Below are 22,637 nucleotides of genomic sequence, written 5' to 3'. Positions count from 1 at the left end.
AACCATTGATATGAACAGCACTGAAGCCTAAACGTCAACGTCACTAAATAAATTGTACAGATGTATTTATTCATGTACTGCATCTATTAGTAACTGTCCCATTACTCTCATGATTAGACATGTCACTTCAATTGACCATAACGGATTGTCAACATTATCCAATTACATGGATAATTATATATCTTCCTTATAAACTACAAGGAGATGGCTAGTGATAAATATGGAAAAATATGTGAAAATTTCATATCAACATCTTGACATTAAAAGAGTATTTTTGTGTCTAAATAAAGCATCTTTTCCATTGTATGTTTATAATGAATTCTCACCTGCAATGATAGCATAAATATTGTCTTCAAGTAATAGTGGCAACAGTGTAAATTGAACCTCTGTTGAACGATTTGAAGAAGCAGAGGCTCTGAATGAACATGCTGATGTGGAATGATGTGCGGCTTCCTGATAAAAAGCATGTTTACTTGTACATTCAATGGATAATCACACAGATACGACACGTGCACGGCCATAGCGATCCTCTGTTCCGGCAGGCTTAAAATAGCATCACATTGAGAATAGGAGCCTCTTCGTCTTCTCACACATTTTCTTTTGGGCTGTCTCACTTTAGACTGGAACAGGTAAAAACAAACTGGAGAAACAGCCAGTGTTGGTCATTTTTATTTCATGGAAACCCACTCACAGATCCACTACAATATACTGCAGATCACTGTACAGGTACATATCACAAAATGGCTTCAAGTTTAATAATTCACTTTTATACATGCATTATTAAAAAGGTAACCTTTTTAAATGGTTATATCTTTCACATGGCATGTAGCCACTTATATACGTATTCTCCCCTTTTTTAATAACAAGCAATATGTACAAGGTTGTTACTCAACCAGACACATATCAGATTTTCCATTCATTATAATTACAGTGTCATTGTTATTGTGACATACGTAATTGAATACTTTGCAGACAATATTCAGTTTATAATTACCAGGTAAAAAAGCACAAGGGAGGTCTGGTGGAGTGGTGTTTATGTGGCATAATAATCTCAGCAGTTCAGCAGCCTGTTGCACAAAACCACAGTCTGGAAGTGCTGGAAGCAGCTCAAATCTGATAGAGCAGCACAAAGAACTCTAAACACAGTCCAAAAGAATACACAGTACTGAATAAATCTGGCTTGTTCATGACATCATGGGTGGTTGGGGAGAGAGGGTTAGAAAAACACAGGTAGTGATGAATAAAAAATGTGCTTTGCTAAAAGGTAAATGAGGAACCTTTCTCAGGGTTGCCGTGTGGAGCATAGCTGCAGCTGTCTCCTGACGGATGTTCTTGACGGACCCTTGCTCACTTGACAAAGTGGAGGGCCTCGCACTGCACCACGGACCCACGGCTGCTGTCCAGGCTGGTGAGGAGCCGGTAGCTGCTTCTCAGAGCCAGCATGACTATCTCCAGCTTCAGGCTCTCCAGCGTGCACACGAAGGTGTTGTCTTCCTTCAGCACCAGCCGAGAGCCCATCTCCGACTTGATGAAGTGGCGGAACTGGATGATGTTGGACGAGACCTCAAACTCCTCAGGGAAGCCGTCCAGTCGGCTCTTGGAGACCTGCACCAGACGACACTTGACTTTCTCGATGAAGCTGGAGTCGCTGCAATAGATCCTGAGGCCCTGGGAGCGCTCGTGGTTGTCGGTCACCTCCAGGAAGGCAGGCTCATGCCGGCTGAGCTGCCGCTGCTCCCAGTCCTGCACTGCCTCAACCAGCTCCCCGAGCCGGTAGAACTCAGCCTCCCTCCGCAGGAGCCTGGCCTCCTTGAAGTCCTCCGGTAGCACCAGCTCCCCCAGCCGCAGGAAGTTGAGGACGTGGCGGAAGACAGGGCCGTCGCGGTCGATGAAGGTGTTCCCCATGGCGTCCACATGCTGGACGGGCTTCTTCCCACTGGCCAGCTCCTCCAGCAGGGAGCCCGGGTGCCGGACCAGCGTCTGCCTCTGGGCGGCGTACAGGTAGCCCCCCACGTTGAGAGTGATGGTGCCCGAGGACAGCTTCTTGAAGCTCTTGCTGGGCTGCAGCAAGTCAGGATTTATCTGCCTCAGTTCGCTCTCCATCCTTCTGAGGTTCCATTCCATGCCGCTCCCCGCTGCCCAGCCTCCTGGAGTCTGTGCGTTGTGCGCGAGCGAGTGGGAGTGCAGCCGCGAGGCGCGGGCATCGAGAGGGAACTGTGAAGACTGCCAGCAGCTCGGCAGCCTTTCAGAGAAGCTCGACCAGAGGAGGCGGAATGGGGGTGGAAGGCGGGGGGAGCGTGAGTGTGTGCGGGGATGGAGGGAGGGAGGGAAGGGAGGGGGGAGGGGGGTGTTGGCTATGCAAAGAGGTGGAGCTTCTCCCTTACCCACCACTCTAAAGGCTGGATTTAATCACCTCTCTCCTCTCCAGCGCACTCTCTGCCGCTGTGTTGGAGCAATTAGCACTGCTCTCTATGATGAAAAGGATCCTCAGCTGGGGAGAGGCACGTGAGATGACAGGAGAGGGAGAAATCACAGGAACAGAACTAATGAACCAATGTGAGGGGGAAAGAAAAAGCCATACGCTTATACATAATTATAAATGTTTGCCTATGTGCATGTATGTGTGTGCGTGTGTGTGTGTGTGTGTGTGTGTGTGCGTTCGTTAAAGCCAGCTTTACATTTTAAGTGGCTCATTTCGTCTATTTCTTCTTATTTCTTCATGTGTTTTGCTCTGCTAAATACTGGCAGCATGATCAGGAAATCGGGGTTGGCATAAGAATACAGGATGCTTTCATTTGTTATGTAAATTAGAATTATTCTTGGTGTTGTCAGATGCCACGCAGTTAGTTAAGAATTCATCCTAAACAAGGCCGGGAAAGGATGGCTCTGTTTCATTCTGATGCATTTTAAAACACTCTCATGCACTTTCAGGAAGAGATGGCCTCATTACCAGTGGTGGGAGTGGAAATAAACCCTTAGATTTGGAAAGATGCACCTATATTTGTACACATGGGACTCAGTGTGTAATTGGCTTTGAGCTTTCTTTATGCCAGCATTTTACAAGAAAGGGAGAGGAATATTGCCATGTCAGAACAAGCCTCACAGGGATAGTGCTCAAATCGATATGCTTAATTTAGCATGGTGTGCATCTGGGCTGACACTGACAAACTGCCTGAGCTGGATCTTTATGTGTCACAGAGAAGACTGACCATCATGTAGATGGCTATATAAATGAGTGTCCAGTGAGCTGGGGGAGGGGATTACCAATCAGCCACACTGACGTCTTAGAGAAATGCTCCTGAAGGTGCTGTCAGTCAGTCATTCAATCTGTCTCTGACCATCCTTCCTCCAGGCACTGTGAGAGACTGTGGTCAACATGGATGCTGATTCTTTTTTTTCCATACAGAGGAAATATACAAGTTATATTTGCTGTTGGTGGCAGTGTTTTTATTTACAGGGTTTGTAGAGGTGTTCTCTAAAAAAGATCAGGACCTGACCTTGCTATCATAGCTCCACATGCATAGTTGTGTATTGGGGATATGAACTTACATTTTCTTTTGGGAAAACATCATCATGTACTTAGTGTATTCATCTGTGACCATGGTTATCAATGTGCAAGCAAGAAGTTTGTGCGGCTGCAAATGGAAATGGTTTCATGGATTATGAAGGGAATATGATTATCTGAATTTTTTTCAGACATCTATCAGCTGGTCCTGCTGTATGATTGACAGGAGCCTGATTTGAGTGATGACGGAAACAAGGGAAACCTTTGAAAGAGTTGGGCTCCTTCTCCATGTTTGACGGATAAAGACTGTTGCAAGGAGCACCATGGTGATGAATAATGCTCGGAAATAATATGCAAAAAGCATTCAAACCTGTGATTACTGCAGCTGAACCTTTACATCTGAAATGTAACTCAGTTATGGAAATAGACACAGGATGGCGGCAGGTTCTGCAATTTATTTATTTATTTCTTTATTGCATATTTTGTTTCAGCCAGTGACTATATTGTGTACGTGCTTCTCAATTTCAAAAGAGAAAGGCTCTTGAGGAAAATATATGCAAAGGATTCCATTTTCCACTACAACAACTGTAATTCTGTCGCATTTGTTTAATTCATCACCCTGTCAACCAGTCCACTTGACAAAAGAGATGTAATAGCTTTTTTAGAACAGTGGATTGTTAATGACTTTGTTTTGAGAATCCAATGTGAAAGAATAACAGGAAATAGGACAACAAAGAAATGCACAATTTATGGACTAATATGCATACATACTTGCAAGCCATATACCAAGAAGATTCATGATAATGTGTATTTCCGTCCTGTTCCACATAGTATTTAGATATAGAAATACTTGCGACTAAGTTTGCCTGACAGCCTGTTAAAAGGTCTCCTTACTCAGATATCAAGAATTTTGAATTGCTAATATGTATGCCTACTTTTTTGCATTAACCTTTGCTAAAGGTATGTATATACAGATTTAAGCACAGTTAAATTATGTTAACAAATACATCTTTCAGCATGCTCAAAACTCACCCTGCGCTCCATAAACCATAGCCAGATCAGCTGCGAAGTTATATCATCTCATGGGTATCTAATCATTTAAATCCTTCATGTGTCCCACAAGAGTTCTATGACACACTGAACATATGTGGCAGGTATGTAGTGTTTGACCAACTGAAGAGAAACATACCAGGACATGGTACATAGCAACAAGCTCAATAATATGTTGAAGACACAGCTTAGCTCTGGCACACAGTACATTTTTGTTTCAAAAAAATGGATTCCAACACACTTCCAAATGTGCATTTGACCACAAGGTGAAGGGCAATAAAACAGAAAAATATTAACAGCCTTCCTCCTCCCTCCTTGCATTCGGTGAGCTGTTTGGCCCAGCCTCTTGGGATCCAACTTTGATCCGCTTGGATAGTAGGCGGGAGGAGGTGGGGGTGGGGGGGTCTGACTCTTGGAGGATGAGGGATGGGTGATCTTAAGAGTTTGACTTTTGGACATTGTGAGGGCAGAGCCGGTGGGATCACGTGAGGGGGTGGCGAGCTGACCCCCTTGCTCCGCCGTTTCTCCAGCAGCCCCGCAGCCTGAAGCAAGCGAGAGCCAGTCCCTCCTCCACCACCCCCACACAGCACTGCTCCCTGCACCCTGCATTCATATGACTCTCCTACATAATCCTGCTGGGCCGATTGTTTTGTTATTATTATGGAAATATTACCAGTCTTATGTAACATTACTCTTTGTGTTGAACCCTAGAAGGCAGACAGTCACACAGGAACTTTACTTTGCAATAGGGAAAAAAAACAACACCTGTTAGTTGAGAAACTGAATCGAGGGCCACATGTTTCTCACACAAGGGCCACACGTTGGCCTCGACCGCAGCTCGTGCCTTCTGGGTAATTGCGAGGCAAATGGATGCTTCAGTGAAGTTGGATGATGTTGAGATGCACGTGTGGGCGTGCTCACTGAGCTATTAGGATGAGAGCCGCAACACTTGTTATATAACAACAGTAGATAATTGTGTTCATTATGAAAACTGCGGTGATGGATTTTTGTGAGTGAGAGTTCACTCCCAACATTGAGCTCTCATTTTCCTCAGATAGAAATGACTTATGCTCTGTCAATGTGGTACTAATGGTAAAACTGGTAAACCATGTTGATTTAATTCATTCCTAATCTGAAGCAGTTTCTACAGTGCATATGCTGTATGTCATGAGCTGGGAAGTGCTTCTTCTTACTTATGTATGGAGCAGCAGTGGCTGGTGGCGTGTGGTTTGCAGTGTTGTCATGACGTCTGCCGCTCACCAGGTTGGCCTGAGCACCATCATTAGAAGAGTCATACACTTCAGGACCGAGGGGGTAAAAACTGCCAGGTGAATCATTAAATTGCAAAATGTCAAGCCTATTTAAAAGTACAGACTTTGTATGAACTGCAATTTAGAGTGCATGTTTTTGGAGCCCGTGGTTCAGTAGCATTTAATGTTTCTGTACAGACAGTTTGGTCTGACAGGACATAACAGTTAACAGGCTGTGGATGAGATGAATTCACGCTGAGAGCCCATTGTTATGAATGTATGTGAATGACACATGCATAGAGAAACAATGGATTGATTTAGGTGCTTGACATGGTGCTGTAGAAAAAAGCAGGGAAAGAGCAGGTTTCTGCTCTTCCTGACAGGACAAAGTCAATGCTAAGGATTTGTATTTATTTTTATTTATTATGTTTATCTAACATGGATAATGCACACTGATCAACAATTCTGCAAAAGTACCATATTATGCTGTAATGCAATCAGCAAAAATTGCTGATGGTACCCAGCTGGAATTTTCAGTAAATCACCTCATAGCAGTTGTGCTGGGGTGGGAGGTAGATTCCCTTCTGAGGAGAGATCTCACGAAGATAGCACTGAAGTGTGTTCTTTGAACTCTTTCAACTTGACATTGTCTTCTGTTTGTGATATCATTAGCACCTGCCAAATTCAGTATGTTCTGTGCAGCACACACCCGTTGTCCCTCCACATTTATCAGAAAGTATTTCATTTCTACATACGCTCAATCACCACCTTATTTTGTCATCGGTGGTAGTTTGGCCATCGTCCAGATCACCCTGTAGATCTCACTTCTCTTACCAAGCAGGTGAAGCTAAGTAGGAATGAGCTTGGGACAGTTCTAAATGCATGGGGACACAGGGCAAATTTTCCCTAGAAAATGCAAACATACACCCAAAATGGTTACGGGGAGGGCAAAAAACTCTGCACATTCCTTGGTTTGTGGCAAAATACAAACATTCCCGGATGTGGTTCACTCACTGGTACTAGACAGGAACTAATCTTGCTATGATCTTTGTCTAGAGTGTGCTATAGATTTTTTGTATATTGCAAAAGGCCCTTTAAATATCCTGCAGACTATTCAGGACAGTCCCTGGTACCAATGTTTCTTGATTTGTCTGAATTGTTCAATGTTTACTTCATTACTTACCTCCAATCCACTGTTAATTTGAAGATAATATGATGTAATCATTTCAACTAAACTGAAATGAGTGTGTTGTCTGACACAAAATAACAAGTTGTTCAGGCACAATGCAAGCAAATTCTATGCTGCTACACACTACTGAGTTCTACCTTTATCTTAATGTTTTATGCAATCAAACCTATTTTCAATTGTATGAAATTTCTATTCATTACAAAGTGACCAAGCTGGCTGATTGCTTGTCACATATTTTCTTTAAAAACCTGAGAATGGGCATGTATTTAATTGCATATACACAGAAATATTCCCAGTACTTTTCACCCATAGTCTGCATATAGGATATGTCTACATTACAGTACACAGTTCAGAGCTACATGGCGATATAGTTTAAATGGCCTTGGTGTCTGATATTTGCATCTAAAACTTATTTTATTTGCATGGTCCAAATATTTCTGAAAAATTACGAGGGACAGAATGTGCCTTTTAAAGGAAAAAAAAATTAACACAAAAATCGACAACAACTTAGGTAGGACCTGTATAGGTTTTCTCATGGGAAAGCCTGGAGCCAGTGTTGGTTGGGCAGTAATTGGCCCCGTGCACTAAAAACAATGCACCAGTTCACTAACAGGACATAGCACTATAGGAGGTGACATATATCTTATGAGACGCTGGACTGATGTCGTGACTTGCAGTGATCATTAAAGACCCGACAGCACTTATAGAAAGAGGGAGGGTGTTGACCTTAGTGTTAGTCCTGGATAATTTTCCCATCCGGCTTTATCCACCACGGCGCGGAACCATCCACACCTGAAGTTAATTGGCTATGTGATCCCTTATGTTCCCTACCTGTAAGGAGCCGGTGCTTCTGAAAACACTCTGGGGATACTCTGGGGTATGGGGAAACCACACCAGTGCCCTCAAAAGCATATTCACACTGACCTGCTGAAAGAACCACCAGCGACAATAAGAAGAATAAAAAGATGAAAGATGTTTACAGAATATACAGTTAACAACATGAATATTTTGTGTATTTGCTTAAAGTAGTTTGAGCTGGGTACCAGTCAGCCCATAAGGTGTTTGGATTTACTGTTATTATATGTTTTTACTGTCATATATTAGTCTGTTATCACTGTTATAATTAGGACCCCTCCTCAGAAATGTATCTTTCTTCAAACTTCAGAGTGGTGGTTGATATGATTAACTGATAATATGAGATTAAATCATCAAGCAAACAGCGGAAAAACCTGAACAGGACTATATTGGCAAACCTGTACTATATAAAGTTCAATCCACAGCAGACACCTAGTGGCCAATAAGTTGAACTGGAGAGAATTCAAACTTGTGAGCTTCCTTACAATCCTTTAAGGCCAGTGAAGTGTGTTTTTCATTTTTGGTATCAGGTGACATGATATGCCCATTCTGGTTTTCCGCCGATTTGAAAAATAAAGCCATAAACACTGCATTCAGAACGTGACCTGCCAGTCCACCTGTGTAGGAAGAATGTTCGGGGGAGAGGTCTTGGTTAGTCATTACTATTCATCATGTAGGTGTTATCATGTGCGTGTTGATGGACAGGCCCATTAACACCTACGTGTTGAATAGTAATTGTAATAGCCATATGTCACATATTTAAGCCAACCTCAGATGCACATTCTCATTCATCCTATAGCAGAAACACAGGGGCTTGGTTAATGGTTTATGCTTTTTTTCCCGTTTCACTACAAGTAATGTCTTTTGGCTTGACCAGAAACCCATAAACACACCAACAGTATAATCTTTTTACATAATTACGTTTGGTAAAATGAAAAAGATGCTGCCTTTTTTTTCAAATACTTCTCCACTGTGTAAATGAAGGACAATAGCTATAACCAAATTGCCTTGGGACATTAAAGTCTGCTGGATGTCCACAAAAAAACTAACTGGGTGAATTTATGTGTGGGAAACTTCCTGAAAATTTGCTTTCTTTCTTAAGGAAATGGCCAAAACAAGACCAGATTTACTTCCTTACAATGTTTCTGAGAAAACACACATGCACATACAAACAGAAACAAAGATACTTAATGTATGGTATCATCTTTAACACACAAATACTACTTTCGTTAATTCATGTAATGATGTATTGGGGACAGATAAGCAAACAATGAAATTATGTCACCTAATGTGATATGTCATTGTGTTAATATAAAGATGTGCTTTGATTTGTACATTGATTGGTCATCAAGATCTCAAGCATGTGGGATAATCATGACCATATGAAATCAGAGGAGACCCAGTATTGGATTTGTGCTGTCGAATGTGGTTACCCAGCACTTGAAAATTCTTGGAGAATTATTAGGTCGGCAAACTGATATTCTCACAATCACAGATTAACATGAGACTGAGTTTGCAGTGAGACCTTATCACCTTCATTCATGAGTCATGATTCACTTTATCTCCCTCTAATTTTCTCTCAGGAGATTATGAGATTGGGCACCCACAAGAAAATGTGAAAAGGAGTAACTCAAAGCAACTGAAGTGTGTCGTCTATACCAGTTAAGTGGAAGAGTGACAAGTTATGTACTGAGCACTGTCTGGAGTTTGTCCTTAAGCAATTTCTTTTTACCCTGCACAGGATTTAATTAGTGTATAGTCACCTGTTAGAACTGATTAATTTGGCACTTGAACAGTGCACCTGCTGCAACAATGAGAGGTTCTCAGTCTCATTTTAGTGTGGATTTTGACTGACATCCGAGCTAGGGTATGATTAAAAATACCAGTGTATTTTTAGCCATGGTAATAACATGACACTCCAAATCCTTTTCCTAGCCTGACTGCAGGGCTACCAGATCCATGAAACTTGTCATCTTAATGTGATAGATTGCAGGTTTCTGAATTTGCATGCAGGGGCCAGGTAAGCAAACACTACCACTAGGAAATGGGTTCCAGTTTTTCTGAAACACATATTAACACTTACATCTCTAAAAAGCAAAGGTTCCCATCAGGTTAGTGTCCCAAAACGGCCATTCAAACATGGGATATCCAGAGAGCATGTATAATTGCACTGAACATCCCAAGTCCAATCTAATCAATTTGGGGAATTTGGGGAATACAAAAGGCTACAGTATCTGCTCACTGAAGCAAGTTTAGATGTTAGCATCGATGAGTCAATCTTTAGCACACTGACGGCAATGTAACATGACCTTGGTTAATTTACATCCCAACCCCTTCTGGAGTTTTGTACTAAGCAGTTTTGGTGAACTTTCACATTAGACATTCACTGTTTGAGGCACCTAAGCTAACAGGTATCCATTAAAAGAACTACAAACATTGAATGCAGTAAATTTTATGTGCTGTAATAATATTTTTGCAAAAGAAATTGCTGCCATTTTCTAAAATGAAAATGGACAAAACATTCCACTTCTGACTCCAAGCTCATTTTTGAAACCAAGTGTACAGGAAACCAACCACCCAATCATTTCACACTGGCTAGATACTTTTCCCACCATTTTGAGATTGATTTTTTTTCTTTCGTCTGGTGCCTGCAGAGTGGTGTTAATCAGATTGCTTTGTGAGGTCTTTTACAAGTCAGCTTTGAGGAGCTGCTGCATCTTGTCTGTTGCTCAACACAAAATACTAGAAGGGACACTACATAGGAGACGGTATCGTTGTCCAGCGATTTATTCTATTATTTACATTTCATGTAATCCTGAACAGTCCTTTGGGTGGGGGCAGGCTTTACATCTGATACAACTGAAGAGCAAACGCATGATGCCACGACAGTGGACTGAAGGAGCAACACAGTGCAGTGTCCTTGCGGAAAAACATTACACAGCAGTTTCACACCATCAATCTCAAATACAGTAGTGTCTTCTGACAGCATCCAGTATCTGCAATGCAGGCCATACAGACTGATGGAAATTTGTGAGCCAAAATGTTTTATTATATAAAAACAGGTTTAAAATAATGCTGTCATTCCAATCAAAAAAGCAAATGACAAAGTCCAGTCCGTGATCTTGAGCCAGTCTTGGGAAGCAGCAGCCAATGAAGATTGGGGTGTGTGTGTGTGTTACTGTAATCAAAAAGAAGGGAATTATTACATAACATTCATGCCTGGATGGATTAAAGGGCAAGCTCAAGAAACACACCAGCAAAGTGGCATGTTAATGTGTTACTTAACTTACTGGACCAGTACATCATGTGTGAAAAGAATAAACGTGTCAGCGTGTTTTCCTTAATTCAATCCAATCTGCCACTTGACAGTCAGAAAGCGCAAGGAAATTGGATGTTGCATCCGAGTGCAAACCCAAAAGCCAAGGTGGTCCTGCTTTAGGTCTATCAGTGGATGCCAGGGAGAACCACAGATTCTGTAAGTGCTAAACAGGACCTAAGCTCACAAGACAATGCGTGAGCAACTTGTGCAGAGCTACTGTGCTGCAGTACTTACGCATTTCTCAATCTCAAGGCCATCCTTGAAGAAAGTCATATAGGGGGTGACGCCATCCTCACGGAAGTCTAACAAACCAACTATACCTTCTGGGTTCATGCTTTCTCCTGTGAAAAACTGACAGGGCAGAGTAAGCATTAGAAACGCCAAATGTGGAGACATGCCAGTTACGAATTCTCCTTGACATGCTCAGAGCAATGTTGGTTTCACAGGCCTTTGACCTCCAAAGGTGTCCTAAGATCGTCATCACAGCACATCTAGCTGGCAGTTAACACGAGTCATACAGAGCTGGCTACCCCCTCACCTGGAAGTTCTTTATGTTCGCCATGATGTTTTTGATCTCAGCTGATGCTCCAGCCATGAAGGGCTTCACTCTGTCAGGGTTGGTCTCCTCCAGCTTTGTCTTGATTCTGTGACAAAGCAACCAAGGGAATCAAACACAGTCCACAACTGTTCCTAACCAACGATCACAACAAAACCACAACTGAAAGGGTTTCACCTCTAGCTTCAGTATCAATATTCACTTTACCCTCCGTATTGGAATTACTTTGGTTCTTCATTGATACAAATGTTACGTATCCATCCACTTTTAGCTTCAGGCCACAATCTGTTCATGAACTTCAGTCTAATTTTGAGTGCACTCAAAGTAAGGCTAAAGACAGACAAAACAGACTAGCAGGCATCATGTTATCTCCTATTCAATCTGAGTTGCCACGATGACAGCGAACAGAAAGCGCGGAGATGTTGATATTGCATCATCATTCCAAAAGACCCGAGTAGCCAACGGCATAGCTTCGGGCTGTCAAAAGATGCAAGAGGGGGGCAAGCGATGGCACCATGCTGGGACACTCACGCCTTCATGTAGTCTTTGATGTAGACTTTGTAAGACTCCTTAGAGAAAGAGGTCTCATGTAGCTTGTGGTTTAAAACAATGTCCACACCACTGAGTGTGGTTGCTTCAAAACCCTCGTCCTGTGTTTCAGCAGAAGCGTTGCCACCAATGAGGGAATCATCAATGTCTTCTGTCCTGCTGATAATCTGCGAGGAAGGGAGAAGAGGGATGCTCAACCATTTGCATCACCGCCTTCAAACGCTCAAACTTTTAACAGCCCACGAACAATCTTTTCAGTTTAGCAATATGAATCAGCCATAAGTGATAGATTGCTGTGTCACAAAGATACCGTGTACTAATAAATCCTAATCCTTTTTTCTGAAATAGTACATTGCTTTCAAAAAAACAAAAAAAAAACTCAATTTACAGCTGCCATGGTTCTAACAAGCAAGTCCTCAAAGTCGTCATGCTGACGACTTCCTTACGTCAGTCACAAGCGGTACATGAAGCTGATAGTAATTCATGCACTTAAAACGAGTGACTCACTCGGTCCAACCCCACACCCCGCCGTTTCTATAGTGCCACGTTTAGACTGATGTGTCACGACAACGTGCACTGAATACCGAAGAAAAACTTACCTTCCCCTCAACTTCTATCAACATCCCACTTGGAGTTTCTATTATTTTGTAAATGTCCGAGAACATTTCATCTCCTGTAAAACAAAAGAACATATGGTTGTAAAGATGTAGCCGCTAGGTGGCTAGATGCCGCCGTAACAACGTCATCAAAACTTTCCAAAGCGCTTCTGAAATGTTAAAACCAAGCTAACCGCTTTCACCTCGTTCACCATTTATTGTTATTTGAGAACTTATTAGGCTTCTACACATCCCCCCACACGCGACTTTAAACCAGCATCAAGGTCGCCATTAAAGGCCTAACCTAACATAATGCTGAAATAGCAGAATATTGAACAACCCAGGTCCTTTTTTTAGGCAGGCAACTTGCTACCTCGTTAGTTACCGTTAGTTGGCCAATCAGTAGTTAGCCTAGCCGGGCTGCTAATGTTAACTCCATTTCGCACACAATAAAACAGCATGGCGTATTAGTTAGGTAAACAGTATATCATATGTCTACAACTCGCATAATTACGCCAATACTGAATTCCAACTGTAAAGGTAGAGCAGAACAGTTAGCTGCAACTTAGCTGGCTTGAAACCGCTAGTCCATCGGTAATGAACGAACTAAATTACAAGGCCTGAGAGGCGCCGGCATTTTTACAGCTCGCTACCGAGTGTTTCAAATAACATTTCAACAGCGTATCAAACATGTAGTTCGATTAAATAACTGGAATAAAATGACCTCCTACGTCACATTAAGATAAATGTGCTTTTCCTCCATCACACAGTTAAGAACACATGAACTGGGTAACATACGGGTGTACAAGCCTATTCATCTAGGCCTCAGCAAACACTTGCAGGAAAAAAGCCTTATAATATTTATTAAACATATTGTGTACCAAAAATAGTCCAGAAATGATGGTATGAAAAGGAGTGCGTATGAGCTGAAGTATGTTCTTACCGCTGATGATATCCTTATAGATAATCATTTTGTTGGATTGTGTTTAAGGAGATGATGCAAAAATGGCTGCTGCTCCCCACCCGTTAGCGGACTCGGTAAAAAGGAGCGATTCTGCACTTCTCCCAACTTACATACTGAAGACGTGCTGACGTCAACTCGAAATCGCTCACCCATTCATGAAACAAATGTGCCCCCCTGCGGAACCTATGCACAGAGTGCCCGTGCTTATTTTCAACGGTAATAAACTGCTTGCTTGGGGATGAGACTTTAAAATGACAAATTTAACATCAAATATTTGAGATTAATAGTTACTTTTGTGCTAATGATGTGCGTGAAGATGCCTCAGATATTCTATATTTGTTCTCCAACAACTCTTACTTTGAATGTAGATTATTTCCACGTTTTTTTCGTGCTTTTTCTGTTAAAATGCATCTTAGTAATGTCATCTGTTCACTCCGATATTTAGAAAGGGTAAGGTGCAGTTCATAGACATCTGGAGGGGGTTGAAGTAAGGCTCCTAGAATTCTACTTTTAACAAATGCATTACACATTAGGCCTATTATGTGTCTATTAACCCATGATATTCGTTTTCCCTTGATAAAACTTACTTTCACTCCTTTGTCAAACATGTTTCTCACTCTTAAGTGTTTTTCCCTCGTCGAATTACTGTCATGCAGTTTATTTTTTAAAAACTATTTTCAGAAACCAGTGTTTTTTCTGAATGGATACACATTACACACGCACGACATTATTGTAGTACCCTGTGATACCACTGGAGGTCTCTGTGGAATAATTTCTGACCGTTTTTACTCATAAGTGTTTTACATTTACATTTACATTTATTCATTTAGCAGACGCTTTTATCCAAAGCGACTTACATAGGTTACAGTTCTTAACAATGTTATCCATTTATACAGCTGGATATTTACTTTTTTTTTTACTTTTTAGTTGTCCTGAGTTTGATCAGTCTTTTATTAATGAGACAGCGAAAGCAGTTATTTGACTCGTGTTTCTCTGTAAACATTCAAAATTTAATAAACACAGTTTACCAAAATAAACAAAGGCACATTTACCGCCACAGTGTCGCAATTATCTAAAAACCACTTTGCACATGAAAACTGTTCTTTCTTGATAACTATCAAGAAAACTGTATACTGTATCTGAGGAGATTTTCAAGGGAAAACAACTAGCACACGCACATTATATATATATATATATATATATATATATACAGAATGAGTAATGTTTTGACAACCAGATTTCTTGTGGGTAAAGTAAGGGATTTGTGACCTGAAGCTACAATACAGCACTCCATTGTGGTAGATCCACAGTTTCTTTATTTCAGGACTTTTGTTCCAAAAGAGTATACAAATAAACTATCCCTTTGTAAGTATGTTCAGTTGTGTTCAAATAGGAAAAAATGCAAATCATTCTCATGAAAATTTTAGTGCTTTATGATTCATTACATTCCAAAGACGTTTTTGAGAAATATGTGCATTCAGGCAGACTCCCAAGAGTGCTCACCCCTGCACAGTGGGTTATTACCACAGGGGGGAGCCACCCATCTTCTATGGCACTTGACCAATGATGTGAATTGTGGACTGTTAAAAGTCCTGGCCTTATGCTGACACTCATTAATCATGTTGTGGAAGTTGTTCCACCACAGCAATGTATTAAGTCACTTCAGAGCTTGTCTCTTTGCCAACCAACTGTGTTGAGCCAGAGCAAGATTCTAGTAGAGATGGGGCATCCTATTGAGTGGAGTTCTTTTGGTAGGTGTCATTCACTGGGGTAAAATGAATACTGAGGGTGGAGCATTCTTATGGGTCAGATGCCCAGACTTCCCAAACACTGCATTACCCTGGAAACAGCAGTCTCACAGGAGTAGTCTCCGATGTTAGTAGCAGCAGTTCAAAGCGTCCTTGAGTACATGATCTGAGATGAAATTAGATCCTTTTTTGAGCATGCAACTTTTATTGATTTTATTTATGCCTTTATAAATAAACATATATATTTACTGGAAATTTCTGTAGGCTTCAATGTGTCTGTTTCCTAGGTTTACCATTTTATACATTGAGTGATAATAGATTAATAATAATAATAATAATAATAATGATATATTATAAACTGAGATTTATTGGAGATTTCCAGACATCAATCACTGAGGTCTTGTAGGCTAAGATGGGTACATTTTTCGTGAAATCTTTACATTAAATGCTGGCTTACAATAGATAATCTGCAATGGGGAGTAGTAATTCTCTGTCAAAATGCCTGTAAGTTTCCCCCATTATGAATGATAATATAATACCAGCTGGGTGTGATCAGTGTTCTGTCTTAGCACTTGAAGCTGGTATAAGATGCTATGAAAAGATCAAATCACATGTGATCTCTGTTGGCACAAGACTTCCAAAAATCTCAGGGTTCAGGTCCTAATTATGTTTATTTATCCACTAAAGCCATATAATGTCAGTAATAAATATTTGTATCATGAGGAAATAATACATTTGTGCATATAATGTGCTCCAGACTTAAAAGCAACTGTATTTGCTTACTTGAATGATTAATCGATCAGTTGCTCTTGGGACAAGAATCCAAAAATGCTTAAAGTGTGAACAGCTGGTTACTGAAATTCAACACCTTAAAACAATGGTAGATGAAGAGCTCAGAGACAAAGCATATCGTACTGAGCCAAACATGGATTCTGTTAAAATCGATTGATCGACAAATCATGGATGCACTTAGATGCATGTTCTCAATAGCATATTGTTTTTTTTGTTTTAGGTCTTGAATTAGACCTTGCCCAGTAGGTGACTGCGGTCAACTGTGTCCATATGACCCTGATAATTCTGTGATCTGTATGAAGACTTACATGTTTCTCTAAATTCTCTCTACCTTTTCCTCCCTACCAATTGGAATTTTAAGTATATTTGCAGGCAAGATGTTTTCATCCATTGGGTAGGATACATGCTCCTGGCTACCCCCGACCAATTCCAATGATACTAATGGCTCTGTTTGTCATGGGAAGCGTTTGACAGCGGACAAAGGCTTGTATTGCTCAACTCATTTAATACCTCTAGCTTAGGGGAGTATTACTAATGAGTGCTAACTTTTCTCATTTCCAATTTTCATTATTTGAAGAAAAGGGCTTGAATTATTGTGCACTGTGTCCCTGTGATTGATAAGCTTTTCCACCTGCCTCCAGCTAGACCGCTATTGCACTTTCTCCACAGCAGATGGCAGTGTGGAACAGCAGTGTACAGAGGTGTCTATCTTGCCTCCCAGTTGCAGATTGTCCCTCTGCCATTTGTGGTTTTGGGAAGCTTTGCCCATAGATACCCATGGCCATTGGACTAATGGAGGTGATTTATATCATATGTGAATACCTCTCATCCCATTACATTCTGTCCTTTGTCCTCCACAAATGTTACTTTACAAGAGCCATTTCTTAGTGCAAACCAACACATGTACAATGTGCTATGTGCTCCCTGCCCTACCTGATCTGGCTTCATAAAATGATAAATTGACAAATGAGAAATTTATAATCCATGATAAAATATTGCAACAAAGCAAAGATTATTAAAATGGCAGTGATTTCCTTAGTGCTGTAAAATTCCCAAACTCATAAAATGGAAGGTTGGCAGTGGTGGCCAATGAGCCGCAAACAGGGAGCCAGAGAATTAGCCTTTATCTAATAAACATCACAAGCCTTTTTTGATTGTTTTAGACAATTAACAAGCATGCCTAAAACCATAAGGCTCACCGATTAGCATCCCCTTGCTTTTTACCTGATTGCTTCTAATGTGCTGACTCCGCTTTGTGCCATTCACATGATTAGATTATTCAGTTTTAATTATAATAACAACAAGATAATTAAAAGGAAAAAAAAACAATCACTGATCCCTAATATGATTATGTAATGTAACCTGATACCTTTGTTATTTTAAATGTAAATTTTAATCATTTAATATGAGGTGTGCTGAGGTTATGTTACTGTAGTAGGCACTATAAAATAAAAAGTAATCAGCTGCTGATGGGTAATTATGGGGGTGATTATGGGGCTGAATTTGATCTGCAGAAACACACAGTAGGCCTGTTTGTAACACTCATAACATTCATATGAATCAGAGGTGTTATTTCCATGTTTCTTGCTTTTACTTTTTCGTTGCCTGCTGTGTGGTGCCAGCTGAAAAGGCACTCAGACCTCAGCCCCACACTTTGAAACTATCAGTAGGTCAGAAGAAAAAAAACACATGCTCAGATGTCAACACACATGAGCTTAGAGTTTATATACTATCCTCAGTGTAACTAATTCAGTGTCACGGCAGTGTAAAAATGTATAGAATTTATCTTCCATTTATAGATGCAGGAGGATACACACAAACACAACACACAAACACACACACACACACACACACACACACACACACACAAACACACTCACACGCACCAGGGGAGGTTTGTAGCCTAGCTTCAACCACTAAACCTAACTAAAAGAATACTCTCACACAAAATCACAATATTCTATTTGTATCTCAAATATCCTCCTGCTTCTATAAATGTGTTACAATGTAATGTGCAGTGAAATGCTTAAGTGTGTGTATGTGTGTGTGTGTTTGTGTATTGATAAATGTGCAACATTTTAAATTTATATCAAAACATGTTAATAATGCAATGTTTGATACATACTGTTAGGATGACTTCTTTGTGGGTCAAAGCTAATGAAAGCTTATGGACTGCTGGGATGACATAAATAATTATAAGTAAATCAGTTTGACATTCAGTATAAGCTCATGCTAATGAGACTTTTGGTTTCAGTGTAAGTTAAAGATCTCTGTCTCTCTATCTCTTTCAAAGAAGAAGAGGAAGAGGAATTAAGAGGAGGCAAATCCACCAAGTAACATATTTCCAGATGTTTCATAATACAATACTGCACATCCACAGGGCCTGAGGAGATAACAATAAAAGCAATCAAATCTCTGAATTACCAGCATCTCAGCATCTTCTATTACTGATGTAATTATCGTGTGCCTCTTGATACTGCGCTTTGTGAAAACGACTGCTATTTCATTGGCTATCGTTTGTGTCTCTTCAGTGGTGTATTATATATGCAAATGAGTGACTGAGGGGTGCCACAGGAAATGGCTTAAAATGGCCAGTGCAATTATACTGGTAGAATAATGGATTGAAACATGTCTCACTATTTTTACAGTTCCAAACCCTGGAATTAAGATTAGGTGTCTTTGAAACTAAAGTTTGAATAAATGTGTCTGGCTAGTTAGCATGTCAAGATCTAGTTTGTTAAGGATGGCCAGAAAACCAGCCAGAAAAATCATCCTATTAGATAACAATTTCATTTTACAAGATAATGGGACACTATGGCTAACAGGGCCAGTGTATTTTTCTAAATTTTGGAACTAAATGAGCACTGCTCCACCAAACTGAGACTTGACAGGTTAGGGACTACCCCATGTTTCCAAAGTTCAGTTATCCCAGGGTTGACAATATACTGTAAGTGGACCTGCATTAATTTGAAAAAGTGTATGTTTTTTTTTTTTCTAAAGGCCTGTTTCCCTGCAGGCAAGTGTCTACTTACACTACTTAAAGAACCCACGCTGGATACAAATATACTTTGAGTGCATAAAATGTCTGATAATCTGATAATAACTAACTGCAAAAGCTCAAAGCTGCCTTAGTATCAGGTCATCATCAGGCAGTAGGGGCTCCAGCTCTATGCCTACTGTAATTTGGAAGTGTTATTCTTAGTTGCCAAGGCAATATTTCATATTCATGATACAGTATGCCAATCAAATTGTAGATTTTGGCAGGAGTTCCTGTCTATAGACATGGGCTTCAAATCAGGGGGTTACAGATTAAAATCATACTTCTGATGCAGCTTATACACCTGTCATAAAGATTCTCCTCTGGAACTGCCTCAGTATATGTCAAGCTGAAAACCAGCTAGCTTGCACCTTGTCTGGCCAACTATTGAAACTTAGTCATGCAGTAGTTCTAATACTGTGACTCCATGGATGGCTTTGCATGTTAAGTAAATAAACAATGCAATGTAATAGAAGGGGTTGGTGGTGAACAACCCCACCGCTGGTTGGGTGGACAGTGTGAGTGCTTCCTCCTGGCCTTGAGTTTCCAGTCCATAAGGGCCACCTGTGAAACCTCTTGCTATGAACTCACAGATAGCTTTAAATTGAAAATAAAGTCAGTAGCACTTAATATAAATAGACAGTTTGGGCATTAAATCAACCAGTAATAATATTGTCAAATGATATTTATGACGTTCATTTGAGAACATTTAATTGGAATATTAATATTTTAAAGTTCAGGTCTAAACCATGGGCCTGAGGGTTCTTTGAAAGTGTAAATCTAATTAATGTTTCAGAAACAATTTCTGCTAATTAAAATGGGCAAAGACTGGGTATTATTTGAGGAAAAGGGTACATTAAATCTGACAGGCTACTATTTCCAGTTGAAAATAATGCTCTCAGTTGAGAACTAATTACCTGGAGCTTTGTGTTTGAAATCAGTCACAACTACATTTAATGCATAGCCCCTCCAGGTGATGCATTAAATGTAATTGTGACTGAATCAAGAGAGAACCCAGGTCCTACACATTGTGCTGTTTATCCCAGCAACATGTAATTACATTATATAGTCACACATTAATATGATTAGATAATAAGATAAGATGTGTTTACGTTTCTCAGTGTGCTCATGTTCTGATTGAATATACTCTAATGTTGTCTGGCCTTTGATTTATTTTGATTTGTTGATTTTGTGTGTTCTGTATTTTCTGAGTTTTTATAACATCATAATAATGGACACAATGAGTGCATAAAGTAGTCACTCACTGATTTGCCTCCTGATGTAGTTCATTAAAAAAAATTATGTTACAGCTTTCTGAATAAGTAACTTCATTCTCATACACAACACTTTAAGAACCAAAGTACTGTGATTAGGCAGATGGCTGTCTTTTCCAGTTTCTCTGGTTCAGACATTTAGCCCTCTGGAAACCGCGCCATGCCTGGTTTTTTCATTTTGATAAACAATTACAGTTTGAGTTTTGTACTCCTCGCCACCCTCAAGTTCAGGATAATTAAACCTGATTGAATTCCATTGTTTTCACAAAGCTGTCAGACGAAGTGAATGATGGTCAGTTTGTGGTCCACCAGCACAAAAGAGGCTGTAGAAGAAAGGATCCATTGTGTGAACCTCACCCAACTTGCTGTGAGGCCAGATGTGTCCTTTGCGCCATGAATGTGACCGGACGCCATACGAGAATGCTCAGTACGGTTCCAACTCTGTGTGAGCCTACTCTGAGGTGTAGGCCCAAGTCCTCCAGTACTGTACTGTCCCAGTCACAGTGCTAGAGTGCTCTTTCCTGCTGGCACTGAGGGTCGCCTTGGTCCTTAAAAACACAAGACTGATCGGTCATGTGAACTTTGTTGTCTGCTGCTTTTCCTCTGTGCACCTGGGGTCAGGTTTAATTAATTCACTCCTTTGACTTTGTTAAGGATTCATTACGCATGTTATACTGAAGGACATCACTCCTACCTGTGACCTTACAGCCTGCTTCAGGCCATACCACTAATGTGTGAGGTTATACCCTAATGTTATGAGGTAGCTCAATTGTCAAAGCATGTTCATTGACTAGTGGTTTCTGTTGCTTTTTATTTTGTAGTTTGAGGTGCATGTATGAACATTTGCAATGAAAATTCATGGTAGAATCATCAAATTCTAACAGCTATTTTATCTATTTTGCAGTCCACCAGTTCTCTGTCAATTAGGAGACCATGAAGCCCGGCATGCACTGCAGCCTTATGCAGTATGTGGACCTGTTGTATTTGGAGAGATGGAGTTCTTAACTCCCACACATGGTTACATGGGAGAGCAGCCCCTGCACATTGGAACAGTCCCTGACATTCAGCTTTATGTCATAAAGAGTCAAGTTCCCTGCTGATAACAAGTCAGCCTCTGAACAATGAACCCAGCGTACCACTTGCCAAAGATCTGTCATGAGAAATGAACTGCTATCATAACATTTGGCTCTTGTTAGACTTAGAGCTTTCCAATTATTAGGTTCTATCTGGCAAGTTAAAAAAAATATGCTATTGGGAAATGAGTGTCTCGGTGCTGCAGTAACTGTATCTATGGTCAGGGGAGGCTGCAGCACACAGGACTGCTGAAAATGTGCCCTTGCTCTGTGTGGGGACATCACTAACACAGACCAGCCCGTGAGGATTGAGGGGAGATGAGCGAGGTTCAGCTGCTTTCTAGCCGAAAAACCCTCCCAAAAATAATAATAAAAAAAAACATTAAGCAGAATCCAGGACATCCACGTCACAATCTCACATTCTGCTTTTGCAGGGATCATAGCCACTGACACTGTGGCAGCTACTGTATGCATGTTTAATTTATTTTATAGCAGAAATATCTCACTGGGGTAATCATTATGATAAAAACCAAAACATAAAGTGAGATTAAAATGGAGATTCACGGCTTCATTTACTGGGATCACATTGTCATTATTTCAGGGTAGAGATAATTGTTCCCTGAGTAGTGGTATATTTACTGAAATAGCTATTTACAGCGACCCCTGCTGGTGCATGGAACATTGCAAGATGTGAAGAAATGGACTATGGGAGCATATTGCAGAGATGTGCTCAGGTTATTGAATGGCCACAGTGACAGTCTGCTTTGGCATAGGCTGTGGATAAAGGCTACGCCAGCATTAGATAAAGGCTACGCCAGCTTTTTTCTGCTCCACAGCCGGGCACTGAGCCCGTTGTGTCTCTGTTGTCATATTGTTGACA

The 22,637-nt window shown here is 40.6% G+C and overlaps 2 protein-coding genes and 3 non-coding genes across 5 annotated transcripts; all 5 read right to left on the bottom strand.

Annotated features, from left to right (window-relative positions):
- Window positions 1-666: 666 nt before the first annotated feature.
- On the bottom strand, window positions 667-2,209 carry kctd4 (potassium channel tetramerization domain containing 4). The gene has a single exon (XM_036541348.1). It carries the CDS (start codon window positions 2,122-2,124, stop codon window positions 1,348-1,350), a length of 777 nt encoding a protein of 258 aa, XP_036397241.1. The 5' UTR covers window positions 2,125-2,209; the 3' UTR covers window positions 667-1,347.
- Window positions 2,210-10,608: 8,399 nt separating this feature from the next.
- tpt1 (tumor protein, translationally-controlled 1) lies at window positions 10,609-13,925 on the bottom strand. The gene is made up of 6 exons (XM_036540535.1): window positions 13,813-13,925; window positions 12,873-12,946; window positions 12,256-12,440; window positions 11,707-11,812; window positions 11,403-11,519; window positions 10,609-11,027 (listed from the first exon to the last, which is right to left on the bottom strand). Exons 1-6 carry the CDS (start codon window positions 13,838-13,840, stop codon window positions 11,025-11,027), a joined length of 513 nt encoding a protein of 170 aa, XP_036396428.1. The 5' UTR covers window positions 13,841-13,925; the 3' UTR covers window positions 10,609-11,024.
- LOC118786338 lies at window positions 11,179-11,306 on the bottom strand. Its single transcript, XR_005005332.1, has one exon. It is a non-coding gene; the product is annotated as a small nucleolar RNA SNORA31 (small nucleolar RNA).
- LOC118786337 lies at window positions 11,587-11,657 on the bottom strand. The gene has a single exon (XR_005005331.1). It is a non-coding gene; the product is annotated as a small nucleolar RNA SNORD58 (small nucleolar RNA).
- LOC118786339 lies at window positions 12,085-12,217 on the bottom strand. Its single transcript, XR_005005333.1, has one exon. It is a non-coding gene; the product is annotated as a small nucleolar RNA SNORA31 (small nucleolar RNA).
- Window positions 13,926-22,637: the final 8,712 nt, after the last annotated feature.

Source organism: Megalops cyprinoides, chromosome 11, assembly GCF_013368585.1.
Source record: "Megalops cyprinoides isolate fMegCyp1 chromosome 11, fMegCyp1.pri, whole genome shotgun sequence".
NCBI lineage: Eukaryota > Metazoa > Chordata > Actinopteri > Elopiformes > Megalopidae > Megalops > Megalops cyprinoides.
The sequence above is the reverse complement of the archived record's forward strand: the minus strand, read 5'-3'. Positions and strand labels throughout refer to the sequence as shown.

Bases quoted from the DNA above. Each gene is read 5' to 3' on its own strand.
- kctd4 (XM_036541348.1), bottom strand. From the start codon at position 2,124: ATGGAATGGAACCTCAGAAGGATGGAGAGCGAACTGAGGCAGATAAAT.
- tpt1 (XM_036540535.1), bottom strand. From the start codon at position 13,840: ATGATTATCTATAAGGATATCATCAGCG. The intron at 12,947-13,812 runs GTAAGAACATAC...TTTGTTTTACAG, and splicing joins CTATAAGGATATCATCAGCG to GAGATGAAATGTTCTCGGAC. The intron at 11,813-12,255 runs GTGAGTGTCCCA...GCTTTGTCACAG, and splicing joins ATCAAAGACTACATGAAGGC to AATCAAGACAAAGCTGGAGG.